Genomic DNA, 17,060 nt, shown 5'->3' with positions numbered 1-17,060 from the left:
CTGATTTATTTTTCTACCAGAGACAGAGACAGAAACAAGTTTAGAAATTTAAGTTTTAATTTTGCATATATTTTTTATTTTAAATAAAAAAAATTGAATTTAAATCATTATACTTTACAAAATAAAATTTTATTACTTTTATTTTTAATTTTTCAGTTTGAACAACAAAATATTCGTTTATAATTTTGTAGATTCTATCAAATTTATTAGGTATATTTTTCTTATTTATTCTTTTCATCTTTCATATTTTTATTTAATTTATGATATTTTTATAGTATGCTTGGATTGACGGGAGAGGGTGGAATGAGATGGAATAGAAGAGAGTGTTTATTATATTTCACTGTTCGGTTTTGTTAAATGATGATGGAAGGTGATGAAATTGACTAGTTACATTGCTAGCAGATTCTTAGAATAGGGGATAGATCAACTGTATCAAAATCACTATGAAGTTTATCTAAAGCATCTAGCTCCAAACCTCCTCCACCACCAACTTAGTGCTTAATGAATTGTTGGGAGAAATATGCAACCGTATTTTGAAAGAGGGCGATATCCATTAAGGACAAAAAAAAATTAGGAAATGAGTGAGATATTTTGAGTATTTGACCTATGTATGATTTATTTTAGCTTCTTTATTAGGGTGCACATTAATGGAGAAAAGCATGTTTGATTAGTTTCACCAGTTTGCTTCGTCTTTTTTCTTGCTTTGTAAACATTAGTAACCTTGTTTTTACCATCTTTTAACATCATGAAATCTATTCCACTGTAGGGAAAGACAAAAAAAGTACTTTTCTTGTTCTCGCTACACAATATTATCTAGCCTTGCTATTTGCTAATATGAGGTTGTCTCAAATAACTGCTTAAAAAATTTACATCTAAATGTCAATGACTCAGCAACCCATAAAAAAAGATTAGGTATTCAATAATTTTTTTTTTTTGAACTTCAATAATTATTAATTAAGATGAAGAATGAAATAAGTCCAAATGCGAAAAAGGAACACCAATTTTTTTAAATATTTTCTTTAATTTATGGCTAATAAGGTGAATTATAACTGTTTGGAGATGGACATGTCACGGGTTATTTTATTTTTTTGAAAGTTATGTCACGGGTTCTTTAGTTATTTTTCTTGTTTATTTTTTACAAGTGTTAAATTTGAGAAAAAAAAATATGAATAATGTGAAAAAAAAATTATTTACCAAAAAAGGTTAAAAAATCTTATTTACAAAACTGGTGTGTTTTTGGAGAAAAAGCCACGGACGCTCGGCCCTTGACAAAAACCGTGGCCTAAAGTTTGGGAATGCCACGGTTTTCTAAAGTGTGGCCTGAACACCGGTTATAGCTACGGTTATAGAACCGTAGCCTATACCTTCTTCACATTTTCACTTTCTCCAAAAAAAAGTTGTATAAATGATTTTTATACGTGTATTATATTTATTTATGTTCTTTATAGATATTTATTTTAAAGAACAAAAATATATATGAGCTTTTTATTTATTTAAAGGTTTAAAATATAATAAACTCGTGAAATTTAAATATAGGCTCTTTATTTAAATATTTATAAAGAACAAAAATAAATATATTAAATTCATGAAATTTTAAAAATATATAACAATTTTAGTGAAAATATTTATTTTAACCATTTAAATAAATGAAAAGCTCATATTTACTTTTTGTTATTTGAAATAAATATCTATAAAGAACACAAAATAAATTAAACTCATGAAATTATACAAATATATAACAATTCTTTTCTCATAGGTGGAAATAATTTATACGAATTTTTTTGGAGAAAGTCAATTTCAATGTTAATGTGAAGAACTAATAGGCTACTTTCAAAAAAAAGAATTTATAGGCTACACTTCTGTAACCGTGGCAAGAACCAGTGTTTAGGCCACACTTTAGAAAACCGTGGCATTTTCCGTCTTTAGCCACGGTTTGTATCAGGGGCCTAGTGTCCGTGGCATTTTCTTCAAAAACACACCAGTTCTGGTAAATAAGATTTTTTTAACCCTTTTTTGATAAATAATTTTTTTTTTCACATTATTTATTTTTTTTTTCTAAATTTGAATACGATGTAATCAAATATCAACAGATTAATGAGGAGTATTTAGTAGGTTTAGGTTAAATATTTTTGGAAGAATTGTCTGTGTGGCTATTCCGGTCTGGAACTATCAAGCAAGGGCTAAACAGTTTGAGAGCGATAGAAAACTGACAAAATGAGAAAATGTGTGAAAAGTTAGATCCCCCACCGCTTGGGTGGTGTCTGATATTTATAGCTTGGTTCTGACCCGCTTGGGATCATGGGTCGCCCAGCCCATTATGTGTACAAGTATTGCAAAGCCCACAATATTACAAAGTTGGTAAGCCCATATCAGTAATGCATATTTCCTAAGCTCTCGACACTTATAGAATTAGTGCGCCCCCTAAGCCCATATCAGTATATGTTCAATTTAGCAGAATTTTCTGTTGTATAAAAATTAAAAAACAAGTTGCGTAAACAAGACCATATTGTTCTCTTATTGAGGGAAGTGCATTTCTTGGGGGTCTAACATACTTATAGGAATGTAAATTTTTTTGCCTACTTTTAATAAAAAAAAACGCAGAAATATTAATAAAAAACAATATTTTCCCAAATATGCACTTGATCTTACCCCTCTGACAGAAATATGACTTGAGAGCATTTGATACGGCAGGATAACAGAAATCATACGATTTTACCCCTCTGAGCTATTTTTTCTCTAGACTACAATAATGAGTAAACTTCCGCTATTGCTGGTTATGAATGGATAACTAATACATTCACAGGCATTTTCACTTAAACAATGAGGCACTAATGTAAAAGAATAGCAAATGTGCTCAGATACAGGCATATAACCAACAAAGGGCCCCTCAATATGAGGGAAAACAAAATTGACATGGACCAAAAAATAATGAAAAAGAACCTAAAACAGAACAAGAAAACAGTATGGCAGGGCCCTGAATTGTGTGAATGTACAGAGTTATAGGTTGCTAAAGCACTAACACGTGAATTTCCTACTCCAGGTAATGATGTACAAGCAGGGTGTGAAGGAATGTGAGTTTGTCATTTGGCACTTTAAATAGCTTGTTGATACAGCAGCTGCTAATTCAATATGAAACATAGCTCAGTCAGTGTTCTGTGAGAGATTCAGCAAAGGAACGGTTTTCGTTCTGCTCTGAATTGGCATCATGTGCAAAAAAGATGCCACTCCTTTGAAATCCAAGCCAAATATGTAATCAAATCAATTAGACCTCGAACAAAATCCTTTGATCTCCACACAAATGGAGTGTATGGCCCCTGACCAGATGGAGAGGGCAAAAATGAAACAATCACAAAAACGGTCAGCAGCAATGCATCCTCAGAAAACCATATGTAACAGAAACACCCATCAAATTCTGAGAGTAGATCAAGTTGTTGATGAAGATTTTGAATCATCAGTTCTATTTACACGGCACATACAATCTGGGCATGGAAAGCTATATATAGAGTCATTAGGTCTTTTGAGCTCAACTCCCTTAGAATCACTGTGTGACCTCATGCTTAGCAGTTGCCGCTTGAAACTTTTCCATCTGGAAAGTAATGAATGTAGAGGAGGGACACTTTAGAAACATTTTATAAAGAAAAAAATTCTTGAAAATCTTTTCTAAGAAAAGCTCCAGACCTCATTGAATACATGAGAACATTTACATCACAATAACCAAGTTATATAGTTTTGGAAAAACAAAAGTACAAACTAAACATATTGTTGAGATATTAGATATGTTTTTGTTCTGATAAGATAAGATTACGACAACTATTATCGTAATATCATGTACTAGATAAAATTAATATTGTAAATAAAGTTTGGCATAGACTACGATACTTATTGTTGAGTAAGACAATGAAACTTATCTACATATAGTACTTCTAACTCACGTGTAATACACATCAAACTGTTCAAATTAACCAAATACTTAAACTTTCAAGTTGGTACAAAACAAGGTATAATGTTTGGAAAAAGGCCCACAGTATTTATGCTGATAATGTTCAAAGGTTTTATTAGACTAGTCATCTAGTGGCAACCCTCCAAGTAAGTGGTCATGACCTACCCCCTCTTATTTGAATCATGCTCAATCCACTGTTGCTAAACTAAAGTTAATGTTGGTTAGCGATGACCCACAGAAGGTGTTGGCGAAGGTAAATAATGTTTTTAGTGTTCATTCTTCATGGTCTTCACAAGGATTATGTATCTGTTCGGCATCACACCTTGACAGATCCCAGTATCCTTACAGAGGAAGTACTCAAAGATGGTCTAAATCGGATTCCTCATCAGAAGATGTGGACGAGGTAGTGGTAGAGGAAATCTTCACTGTACTATTGTAAAAGAGATGGGCACACTTAAGTTTTAAGATATTAGATATTTTTTATTATGATTAGATATGAGATTTGTTTTTTATGGTAAGGATTATCATGCTATCATGTACTGGATAGGATTAGCTTTGTAAATAATGTTTGAGATAACTAGGAAACTTATTGAGATAGACTGGAAAACTTATCTATATATTTTACTTCTGAGTCATAGGTAATAGTAATACAAACCAAATTATTCAAATAATTCAAGTTCTAATTCATATTCTGTATAGATTACCTATTGCAAACTCAACTGATTCAACTTTTTCCTCTTAAACACAATTGGAGGTACAAGTACAGTTAAACACAGTCACAAAAGCAATTGCTGCATGAGTAGAGTCATTCTTCCATGGATATTTGTTGCTGGCCAAAGCATTGCTGATTAGCCTGATTTAGCCAAGAGTTATTGTTAGGGTTTCTAAATTATAGTCAATGGGCCTGTTATGATTGGGCCTAGGTTTGTTTTACCTATCTCTATTAGTTAGTTTTAGTACGGTTCTGTATTGAGTGTGTTTTTATTATTTGAGTTGGGCCAAAGTCATTAGCTTAGTAGGGTTAGTTTATTATAAATAGGAGTACTTTCCTTAGGTTAGAGTGTGATTGGAGTATTAGATTTGTAAAAGGGCTCCACCCTTGGAAGGGATTCTCCCTTGAAAGAAGGTTCTCCTTCTTATGAATCCATTAGGATTGTTTTTGTATCCCTCTCTCTTTATCTCTTCTCACCTTCTAGTTTATTTTCCAGTTTTAAATATTCAAAAATTACAAAAAATTATTCCCATCCCCCCCCCCCCCGCGCCTACCTTGTGGTTGCTGTTAGGGCTTTCTCAAATCCTAACAGTTTTCCTTGTGAATGCCCCTCCAGTTCAATGAGTGCTATCATTATAATAACGATATTATCATATGAAACCTTGTAATGAAACCAACTCCTAATGATGTGGCTGGGGGAGGGGGAATTTTATTTTTATATTTTGGGAGGGGGGGACTTGTCGAAGTTTATTTAACCTTGTAAAATTGAACAAAAAGAAATATGCAGGTGTGTTACGATACATACCCTATATTCGGATTATCATACAATAATGCTAACTTCCGCTTATCAGGTTTAATTGTCTTGGAGTGTCCACCGTACAAGTATCTTCTGTGGCCCAGCAGAAAATGAGGGAAGTTACCCCCCTGAGTTGTGACAAACGCCTCACTGTGAAGACAAACTGTGTAATCTATGGCAGCCATCCTTGAAGAATAATTCTAGAAGAAGTAACTCAGTCAAAATCATAGCACTAAATCAATCCGGGCGTGGACAAATAACAGATTACAAATCTGTACCTTAAATGGAGCAAGTTCCTCTTCAGAAGCTAGAGTCTCCTTAGTATGCAAATTAGGAAACATTTCTAGTAGTGGAGCCATTGTTTTCTCAGCATTGTATATTTTTCCAGATGCCAAAAAGATAGATGTGTTTTTCGTGAAACCCATCCCCCTCAGCATCAGGCCAACCTGAAGAGGTGGATGAAGGCATTGACTATAATTAAATTAAATGCAATTACAGGAAAAACTTAACAAAATTTGCTGTATAAGGAGAACCTTCCAGAAAACTTTTGAAACTGCTAACTAGACTTACAATTTCAAAAAAGAAAAAAAAACAGCATTGCCTAAAATACTCTTGCTTTTCTTAAAGTCTAAAACCACTAGAGTTGATAATTACCTCTAATGGGGTGAGCGGACACTTCCCATTGATCCTGATTGCTCCAGGACGTATAACTCGCCCAGGTTTTGTGAATTTCCCTTTCCAACCTCTTTCTCTTGCTGCAATCATGTCTTCACGTTCCTGTTTTCCCCCATCAAAAACACAACAAGAGAAAGCAACCATATCCTGCGCATGGGAACACAAGTGACATAAGTTGAAGCAAAGATTAATAATTAACGGAAATGTTCATAATTAATACTAATACACATTCATCTAACCTCTTCAAAGCGAAGATGTACTGAGACATATTTACCACCATTAATGGCGCTACGTTTTCTCATTCTTTCAACCAAAGATTCAGCTGTAGTTAATAAAGGACTTGAAAACCGTAAAGCCTCATAATTTGCTAAGCATCTGAGACGTTGAACAACTGGAGGAGCATCAAATGACAATCTATTTGCAAAAGGTGAAATCCTTATAACCCTGCCAGAATAAAGTTGAATCCAACACATAAAAACTTCCAGCCTCCTTATCTTAAGATATAAAACATATATGATGATAACATTCCTGCTAAGGTAAACATTTTTGCAGTAAAATTATCTGCTATTTGTTACAGACTTATGAACAGCACCGCATCATGTGAAAGCAACCCTCCACTACTGAAACTGAACCGAGGAGAATTTTCGCGTTGCCTCTGTCGCACCCGACGCCCCAAACTGCAGCAAATCGCCACGATTCTAAAAGGGGGTAAAATCCTCTCTTTACCCATCCCCCAATTTTCGGAGGTTTCAAACAATTATTTTGGCGTATGTCTACGATTTCACCCTCTTTTTTCATCGGAACAGCCTTTAGGGTTCAAAAACTCGTTCTAAGCCTTATTCAAGCTACACCCACTACCCCCCCCCCCCCCCATCTTGACACAAATCACCAAATCCCACTGCTTGGCAACATTGTTTCCATTCAAACCCAGCCTTTCCCTGGAAATCTAGGCCACACCCACTTCTCCGTCCTGCACATACTCTATTCTGTTGTTTGTTTGCATGTCCTCTAATCCTTTTGCAGTTTTCACAAAAGTCTTTCAGGTAGGAGAAAGATCTGTGCTCTTCCTCCATCTCTTTTCTATTGAACACCCTTCTTTAATCTTCTTTCTGGTTCTTTTTCTTTACTATTCTAATCCTCATTTTGCTCCACCTACTCAACCCATCTCTGCTTTCATGTGATTGTTATTCTTTTTCTCAGCCCTTAATGATCTCTACTTGAACTGATTTCTTTTTTGACTTTTGTAGTTTTGTTGTTATTAGCTTATGTATTTAGCTCAAGAGGCCATAACACCATAACATTGAGCACTCATGTCTTTCTTCTCCATACCCCTTGGACAAGTACCAATTACTTCAAACTGTTTAACTATCAGAGATCAATAGCAATAAAGAAATAATTCATACAACGAGCAAAATAATCATAAACTCACTTTTCTTCAAGTAACTTCGGCAGGACCACATCTCTGTAATACTGAATGGATGACCATGCCTTGATCCTGAAATTGTGAACGTTTGTCATGTTGCTGCCAAATCTTTCCATTAGGTACTCGGGAATCTTATCAACCACCCGTACATCATTTTTCAAGGTATTGACAAAATATTCTTCATCATAAATGTCCCTGAATTTGCTGGACACAAGAAACATTAATGGATCAGAGTAGTCTTTTTAAAACTAAAAACCCTAAAAGCACTGATCCATCTGACAAAATAGCTTACCAGTCTTTGTTACAAAACTACTAAATTAAATGACTATCAACAAAAATATTAAGATTTTAGTATTTTACAATCTTTGCTAAATGTTTTAACTGCTTAATTAACAGATAAAGAAAATCTTAACAAGTAGTTTCAAGTGACAATCTATCAAGCATCTTAGTAATCCAATTTTCATCACACAATGCGTATCTATTGCATTTGAGGTAAAGCTCAAGTTCTTACTTAGAATAATTGAAACAAGTCAAGACCTTTTATGATTAAAGCAGGTGTATAATCAATTTCCTATTTGTCTTATAGTTTTTTTTTTAAATTCAAGTCAACACTTTTGACATCTACTTATAGACATTCATATTTGGTTTTGCTGAAATTTTACATTAAAAGTTAGCCAAAAGAGCTCTCTGTATAAAGGTGTTTCATGGCTGTAATAGGGTATAGATAATTTTTTTGGTTATGGAACATTTTCTTCCATTTTCCCTGGTTGCTAACCAGACGATCAACCTTCTTTTGGCTGACTGTTCTCCAGTTTTCCAGATCTCTTTTGGCTGTTTTTTTATTTCCCATTATTTGCCCATCCTTTTCTCTCACAATATCTCTTGATTGCAGTAGATTCATTCCATTATGGCTTTTAGCCTAGATTGTTTCAATTTTTGGGAGGGTTTCAACAAATTATTTGTTGAGAACTTTCAGAATTTTAACCTAACTTGATTATAACATCTTGTTGGATGTCAGTTTGACACTTTACGTGCTATGTGTGGTTTCTTATCTGATAGAAACCAGCCAAGGTATTTATCATTATCCTTTTGCGGTTGTACTTCCCTTTTTTCCTTTCTACCAATAACTTTTTTTATTATTTTAATACAGTATGCAGAAAACACGTGTCAAAAAAAGTATTAAGCAGTACCAAAATGAACCGTTATACTTTTCTAGTCCTGAGAAACTTCAAATAAATTATAGAAAAAAGAACCAACCTTGGATCTTTCCATATGCTATGATAATGGAAGTTGGGGATCACAAGGGTAGCATTGAGATATCCAGCTACAGCAACGGCATTGCAGACCTATAAAGCATTTACATCATTCACAAAATAAATGAGTGGAGAAAGAATAAATTATGATTTAAATATTTGAAAACACGGAGTATACATAGAGCACTAACAGATGTTCTTTGCTGATTTAAGCCACCATTAGCCTCTACATATATGTATCCATTTGATTCAGGCAGGCCTATCAACAACGTAACAAGTATACATTAATACATTATACAGGCAGAAGATACAGCCATGATTTCATTGATACACACACACAGCAAAATCAACATCATTTTATGGCTAAGGTCGATAAGAATGGACCACTTCATAGATTAACTGACTGTTTAGTGCTTTCAAACCACCCCCCCTCCTTCCATACCCACCCTATGATATATATTTTTTTCTGTCGATAGAATAAGAAAATCTTACTAGAGACAAGAGTGGATAAATAATTAAATACAATGGTCAAGAAAAGATATCCTTCAAAACAGAAAAGACTAGAGGCAACAAAAAGCATTTAACGACTGAAGAATGTAGCAAAAGGCTGCCCCAATCTCTGAGTGTCAGTAAGAGCAAGCTCTTAACACAACTGTCAGCAGAAAACCCAAATATGTTATAAACATAAGTTTGGGGGCAAAGGGACATTCTAAAAACTACAAGCATTGCGAAATACTTGGTCAGTCTACCTAAAAGGAACAGACAAATCAATGATACCAAAAGCACCAAACAATTATATTGAAAAGATGAGGGAAAATGGAAAATGTCATCATTTACTGCGCATCAGTACAAATAGTGTAATACCTTCTGAAGATCTGTTTACACATGGTTTCCATTCACCGCCTCTATATGGAGTCTTCCATATTGTGGATATCTGAAAGGAAGTTCAATAGCTTGTCAAGTACAAATGAATATTATACAACTAGTACAAGTCAACTCCAACAAATACAACTCCTACACTATAAACAAACTCCTATGTCTTGACACAATAATAACCCTGATATTCTAAAACAAACAACATACTAGAAGGCTTTCTAGTAGCTAAAGAAAAGCAACATTAAACCCAAAACAAGAGCGAAATCAGAATCAATTTCCTCGATTCGATTAGAAATCTGTTATCACACAGTTTTAAAGTACTTCATCAATCAATTACTTGCATCATTGCCACGCGATTTAAACCTGGTAAACAATTTGACTAGAAAAAAAACCATTACAAAAGCTGAAAAGCTGCTCCGCCGCGAGCAAATTACAACAAGTCCGAAGCTATATTTCAAATCTACATCAGAATAGGCAAAGAGTTCATACTCAATTTCAAACATTCCAAATATGATATAAACAAAAATGCTTGCATCAAAACAATTCCAGACAGAAATTCGATAAATTCCAATTGATCATCAGATTTGTGATTGAATTGGAAATAGAAAAGGGCAACGAAATCGAACCGCATCGGCAGAGGAGTTATCGGAATCCATATCATGGCGAAGGTTGGCATAAACCTGCGGACTACGGTAGAGAGAGCCAGGTGCAGGGCGGTGTTTGATGACCGGAACGACGTCAAACGATGCGGTTCCCATGTAGAGGAGCATACCGGAGATGTAGATGAGGGGAGCGAAGAGGAACACGCCTTGTCGCCGGAGAAGCACCGAAAGCAGCATCCAACTGAGTCGCTGCGCGACGCCACGGCCTCCCGGAGACAACTTCCCTGGCTTGGAGCGGGCGTGGCGGAGCCTCGGCGACCGCAGCGGAGACGGCGGCGGTGACGGCGTGGAGTGGCCGCTGCTCGGTAGCCGATTGTACGGGTGCATTTCGGATCCACCTCTCTACATCAGAACCCTGTCGCTCTATCAAAACGGCACCGTTTTTGCGTGCTCGGAGGAAGAAGAAAAGAATGAATTGAAATTGAAATTGAAATGAGAAAAGAAAACGACTAGAGAGAGAAAGAAGAGAGAGAAAGCGCGCACGTGGGTTGGGTTGGGTTGGGTTGGCTTGCTGGGAATGAAATGCAATTATGCAAACTCAGACTTGGTTGGAGGCTTGAAAAAGAAAGGTCTAATATTTTTTTGTTTTTTATTTTATTTTTATTTAAATTGTTGCGTGAAGAAAGGGATCATTCATGATGAATGAATGTGTTGCTTTATTTATTTATTTTCTGAGAGTGGTAACAAAAACATTCATCTGGTTTTAGGAATTTCTCTCATCTCATTTTCAGAACAAAGTACACAAACAAATGGACCATCATGATTTTGGTTCTTGACCTTGCGACACAAACAACAAGATAGAGCTTGATTTGATCATGAGTCATGTGCCTTTTGTGGATTTAATTTATTCTTCTTTTTTCTAAACTTTTCCTCTTCTTCTTTTTTGTGAAAAATGTTTAGTAAGCGGCTTAATTGCGTTATTTGCAAAGAATCTGACTTTTTTTACATCATTAAATGGAATTTAGAAATATCCATTTTCTAATTTCTCTCATCTTATTTTGTAATAGAAATCATTACCAATTGCCTTTTTTTCAGCAAAATGAAAAGAAATAAATATCTGCAATGATAAATATAATCCAAAGACTTCAAAAAAATGTCTGGATATAACTGCTGGAGGATCTCGAAAATAGTAAAAGATTTCCAAATTTCATAAGTCAAATTTGCTAACTTATTAGCAACACAATTAATTTCCCTCACTTAGTTTGTTAGCAACACAATTAACTTTCATCATCGCAAAGAAGCACAACACATGAGTGAATAAATTAAAGTAATCACGAGTAATTCTCAGAATTTCAACAATGAGGTGTGGGAGAATTCAAAACATGTGGACTGGTCGGGTCCTTAAAATGTAGGACCCGCCATACTTGTGGACTAGGCGGGTCCTTAAACATAGAACCCGACATAGATATAAAGATAAGGCAAAAGAACATCAAGGTCTTGCTTGGGCGGGCACGCTGCACGAGGCAAGGTTGCCAGTATAGGAAGTCTAACTTCTGCGAGCAAAGTCGCTCGCGTTGAGGATGAGCTTATATTTGTACTTTAGAATCAGGAATTAGGCCTTAAATACAAGGCTCAATTCCTCAATTAGCTTAGGGTTTCATGTTTTCCCCACTATAAAAAGGAGGTCATTCATTGTACTCGACGCTTTTTGCTCATTTATCACGTGGTACTTTATTCTTACATCATATTTGCCATAATTGGGCTATGCTAGGGTTTCCAAGTCATTCTCTAGTCTTAGGTCTAGAACATTGGAGTCGTCTGTGGCTCTGACCTACCTACTTTTTCCATTGACGTTGAGAGGTGTACGACGTGAGTCACACACATCATGCATACAAGATATGACATTGTGCACCACACACGCGAGGTGGCGGCCGACATGGTGAACGAGATGCTGATCATATCTCGGTTCCATTTTTGCAGCCTAAACCTCAAGTGGAGTAAGGCTTTGTCGGTGGCGGCTCAGCTGCAGGTAACGTGACCCCGGGCGGTGCCGATTCCAGATCCAGCTCATGGAAATGGCTCGGAACCGCCGATTGGCCTAGATCTAGGTCATGGAGGAGGCGATGCTCCGCCGCCGAGCCTAGATCTAGATCCTAGGGTGGGTGGTGTACCTTCAGGTGGAGTAGATCTGCAACAGGGTGTGACGCCAGCGGATTTGCGGCAGGTTCTTGATACGATCCATGCGGTTTAGAGGTAAAACAAGCATTTGCAAGCTCAGGTGGAGTATTTGAGTCAGATGCAGGATTCCCACCATGGATGTCATGTCGAGGCAGAGGACGTGGTGGAATTTCAGCCTTTTGCACTGGTTGTGGCGACTGTGGAGATTTCTGAGCATCTCCATACTTTGACGCTAGATAAGTACTCGGGCGAAACAGATCTAGTGGACCACCTACGCTATATCAACACAAAAATGGTTATTAGCGAGGCCACTAATTTAGTTAAGTGTAGGTTGTTGCCTTCAACATTCAAGTAACGACGATGACCTGGTTTATAAAACATTCGCCCTATTCAGTGCGTAACTTCACTGATCTTTCTACAAATATTTTGACTAAATTTTCAGCAAACCAAGTGCAAAAGGTGACTACAGCAATTTTGTTCAATGTCTGCCAATATCAAAGGGAAATGATAAAAACATTAATGGTGTGTTTTAGCAAAGTGTCAATTCAACTAGAGGATGCAAACCCACTGGTGTAGCTGCTATTAAACATGGCCTTTGGGCGAGGTCCTTGAACAGTGACTTAACTAGGAGACCCGCCCAGGACATGTCGGAGTTAAGGGTGAGGGTGCAGGAGTTCATATTGGTTAATGGTTAAGGAGGATGATCAACAAAAGAAAGAAAGAGATGAGTGGCAATGAGACATGGAAGCAAGTGCAACTCCTCCAAGTCAAGTGGAACATCAACGACCGCCCAAGGATTCTAGGCCAATGCAAACGCCGAGCCAGCCTTGGGCAGCACCATACCAGCAATCTAGACAATGACCCCAGAGTTGAACTTGGCATAGGCCCACCCAAGTTGCGCAACCGCCACAAGTGGCACAACCAGTTGTACTACCTAAGGCGATGTCCTCCCAACAACATCAGACTCCACTAAATGCACCTCTAAGTGTTATATTGCGTGTTGTGGGACAAACTAACATGGTCCAATATCCAAGGGCACCTAGGCGACCGTCAGCAAATGTTAACACCACAGAGTGATGTGATTTTCATAAAGTTGTTGGGCTACACCATTGATGCTTGTAGGACATTGAGAAAGTAAATAGAAAGATTAATTAAGGCGAGACACTTAGTGAATTTTTTAATAACATAGCCACCACATGCGGTCCCATCGTTGGCGCCACCTCCAACGACGACTGAGAAGGGAAATGCGATGGCGGATGAGTTGGGAGAACTTGGTGGTCATTGTTCTTCCATTTCCGGTGGTGGAGGATGTTTGACAAACAAGCGAGAAAGAGGTATGTTGAGGTGGTAGGCTTGTGGTTTGATGAATTAGATAAGGAAGCTATTCAATGTTTGACAACAAATATGACAGAGAATCATAAAAGAAGATAAGTTGCTGGAAGGTTTTCTAGAATTTTTTGTTTTGTGGCATTGTTGTGGGTTTCTTTTCTTTTGCAAGGGTTTTTTATGAATTTTTGGTTGATTGAGTTTTGTCCTTGTTTTGTGATGTGCCAAACTGCAAGTGTACAGTTTCGCCCGGGGTTTTAATTTATCGAACCTCAAGGATTGTGATAGTTTACTTCCTAATGTTACCAAATTCTCGCTGTAAGGATGAAAAGCGAAATTAAAAGAGGGTTTACTTGGTTGATAGAACGAAGTAACAAGAAAACGTGGAAAAGATAATTACTGATTTGAAATCACTTAGAGAAAAGCGCACCGGGGAATTGATTTCGTTTACCCTTGCTATGTTTCTACCCGCTACAATTATATATGAAATTAGTTAAATATGTTCCTGGTGCTAAGCCTATATGTTTACTTGCTAATCCCTTAGTCAAGCACCCCTTCTAGTTAATTAGTGATAGCTAATTCCTTAGTACATAATCCTAATTAACTAGAGATTCAATTTCATGTTCAGGCAAACACAAATAAATTGCTACCCTTATCCCTAAGGCGTAGAGACCCTTATTCAATTTCTTCCTAGATCCCTATCATCTACCAATTTCCCAATTGTGCAAACGATAGCATGAAACCCTTTCGCGATTGGATTCAATAGAAGTAAAGAAGAAATTCATGAACTAAAATAACCATTCATATATAACTGAAACGTATCAAAACATAGTTTAGAGAAAACTACACCATATCCCCAGTACAAGAGAGGATTAGTTCCTCATAGTCATAGGAAACAATTCAAGAAAAAGGTAGCAAAACATCAAAATTACAATAGAAACCTGTAAGGGATCCTAAAGAACTCAGAGCTCTGCCTCCAAAGGTCTCCCCAAATGTTTCAACGTGAAAAGATTCATAAAATAGGTTAAAAACGCATTTAAATAGAGTCTGGTTGTCATTTCGAGCAAATGCGCGAATTCTGTGAAGGATCTCGCGCAAAACTGGCGCAAAATATTTCAGAAGCTAATTCCTTCGCGTAAATGCGCGAGATGCAAGAGGAAATTGGCGCAAAACTAGCGCAAAGAAATCCAGATTGCTCCAGACTTCGAGATTCTTGGCTCTCTCCCTTGATTTGCTCATTGAGTCCACATCTTCTCCTAAAATAACAATAATAATAAAGGAAAATAATTAAAAACCAATAATAGAGATTAACTAGAAGATAGAGTAAGATACCGAATTCAAATAACTTGATTAAATCCTAATGAAATCTATAAAAATAACATAAAAAATATAGAAAAATACTAAAACTAAATGAAAACATTAAAATGCATGAACTAAGCCTAAAGTGTCCTAAAATGACCGAAATATCCTAAAAACTATATTAAACTACATGCAAATAAACCAGGAAAATAGCCTTAAATCCCGGGTCATCACACCCCTATACTCAACGGCAGCTTGTCCTCAAGCGGAAACTTAGGAAAGCTTGTCCTCAAGCACAGAATAAATCAATTCCAAATCAATTGCCAGCACTTTTAAAATACAAGATACACATCCAACAAATAAAGATCAATTCATGAGCATACTAGTTAAGAGAAATAAGGAATCAAGTCCAGAGAAAATGAAATCAATAGGACAATGAGACTCAGAGTTCACATCAAAACTCACAAATTTAATCATCAATCATCAATTATTTAGTGCATCTGACAGTACAAACACTATGCTTCAGTTCTGATAATCAATCAAATCAAGATCAGACAGTGTCATGCTATGTAACAAGAAAAAGATTCTCACATGTTGTAACTTGGCCAAGGTGTAACTTTTGGTAGGATAAGAAAATGATAATACAAGTTTACACTCACAGATAGTTAAGTGATCTATTTGTTCTTTCAATTCAGAGCATTCATTTAAAGCACTCAAGGTTCTTTCTCTCTACTCTCCTCTTTTTATTTTACAAATTTTGCTCTTTTTTTTCATTTTTTTTTCATTCATGTTTTCCAAGCATTTTGCTTCATTTTCATGCACACTAGGAGAGAGAGGGAACCGACACGCTAATATTCTTTTTTATTTGCTCAATTCACAATTGAGATCACTTAACAACTCATGAATATTTCCAAAGTTAGGGACCAAGAAAATTCACATTTAGGCTCAACTCGGGCAACTAAGGAATAACTGAAACAAAGTCTGAATGCCATCAAGAATGCCTAATAATCTCTTAACAAATCACAAGCATAACACTATCGAACCGATATGCATGTCAAAGCAGAACCAAGAAAGTGTAAGCAAGTTAGGAATCATCAGAGATCACTCATCACTCAGCAGAAAACAAGGGGTAAAGAGATGAACCCCAGTGAACTCCTATCAACACTATCTATTGAAAACATCACTCAGTCCTAAAATTCACTTACTTCTATCAAAAGCATGTCATGTCCAATACATTAGCTGCACATGTGTATCACAATTTCCATAAAAACAAGGCATAGATTCAGAATTGAAATCACTTGAGTAGTCAAATACAAATTAAAGGTGAAATGACTACGGGATAAAAGCATATGCAGAACTAGTGTGCAATAAAATGTAAATGCATGATCATGAAATTAAATGAGAGATGAGTGGCTGATTAAAACTCCCTGTACTCAATGCAAAGAGTGATAGCTCCAACACTCTGTTAGCTGGGCCCTCCAGCTCATATTAATTCCTGTAAATCACTTAGTCCTTGCAAAAATGAGCACACAAATTAAAAAGACCACAATTTTAACTCAAATAACTCATGAGAAAACTAAGACTTAATAGAAAATAGAACCTCAAATTAAAAAGGAAAATCTTTTAATTTTTTTTTAAAGAAACGAGATCTGGTGATATTTCTTTTAGAATAAAAACGAGATATGTTACCTTTTTTTATTGATGATATATATATATATATATATATATATATATATATATTAAAACAAAACCTGTGCAATTGCCCCACGAGACCATGGAATTTGCATGAGTTTGGTGCAAAAAATTTCCAGAGGGGGGGATACCTTGATGCACATGCACTGTGGATGAAGGGAATTGCACGAGTTCCGTGCAAAACTTGAATTTTTTTTTGTTTTTTTTAACTAATAATACTAATAATGAACTCATACTAAAATTAAAAAAATGCCCTAAAATAAATAAATAAAACTTACTCTACTACGC

General features: G+C 36.0%; 1 protein-coding gene across 1 annotated transcript; it reads right to left on the bottom strand.

Annotated features, from left to right (window-relative positions):
• Window positions 1-2,806: 2,806 nt before the first annotated feature.
• On the bottom strand, window positions 2,807-10,849 carry LOC130709990 (protein ESMERALDA 1). Its single transcript, XM_057559143.1, has 10 exons — window positions 10,302-10,849; window positions 9,664-9,733; window positions 8,991-9,058; window positions 8,804-8,892; window positions 7,553-7,750; window positions 6,363-6,567; window positions 6,103-6,270; window positions 5,727-5,894; window positions 5,458-5,648; window positions 2,807-3,586 (listed from the first exon to the last, which is right to left on the bottom strand). Exons 1-10 carry the CDS (start codon window positions 10,662-10,664, stop codon window positions 3,424-3,426), a joined length of 1,683 nt encoding a protein of 560 aa, XP_057415126.1. The 5' UTR covers window positions 10,665-10,849; the 3' UTR covers window positions 2,807-3,423.
• Window positions 10,850-17,060: the final 6,211 nt, after the last annotated feature.

This window comes from Lotus japonicus, chromosome 4, assembly GCF_012489685.1.
Source record: "Lotus japonicus ecotype B-129 chromosome 4, LjGifu_v1.2".
In the NCBI taxonomy this organism is placed as follows: Eukaryota; Viridiplantae; Streptophyta; class Magnoliopsida; order Fabales; family Fabaceae; genus Lotus; species Lotus japonicus.
Note: the sequence above shows the minus strand (reverse complement) of the source record. Positions and strands in the feature narration are given on the sequence as shown.

Coding starts and splice junctions, on each gene's coding strand:
- LOC130709990 (XM_057559143.1), bottom strand. CDS start 10,664: ATGCACCCGTACAATCGGCTACCGAGCAGCGGCCACTCCACGCCGTCA. Junction 9,059..9,663: donor TGTAAACAGATCTTCAGAAG/GTATTACACTAT, acceptor CGTTGTTGATAG/GCCTGCCTGAATCAAATGGA. Junction 3,587..5,457: donor TATGATAATCCGAATATAGG/GTATGTATCGTA, acceptor ATTACTTTCCAG/ATGGAAAAGTTTCAAGCGGC.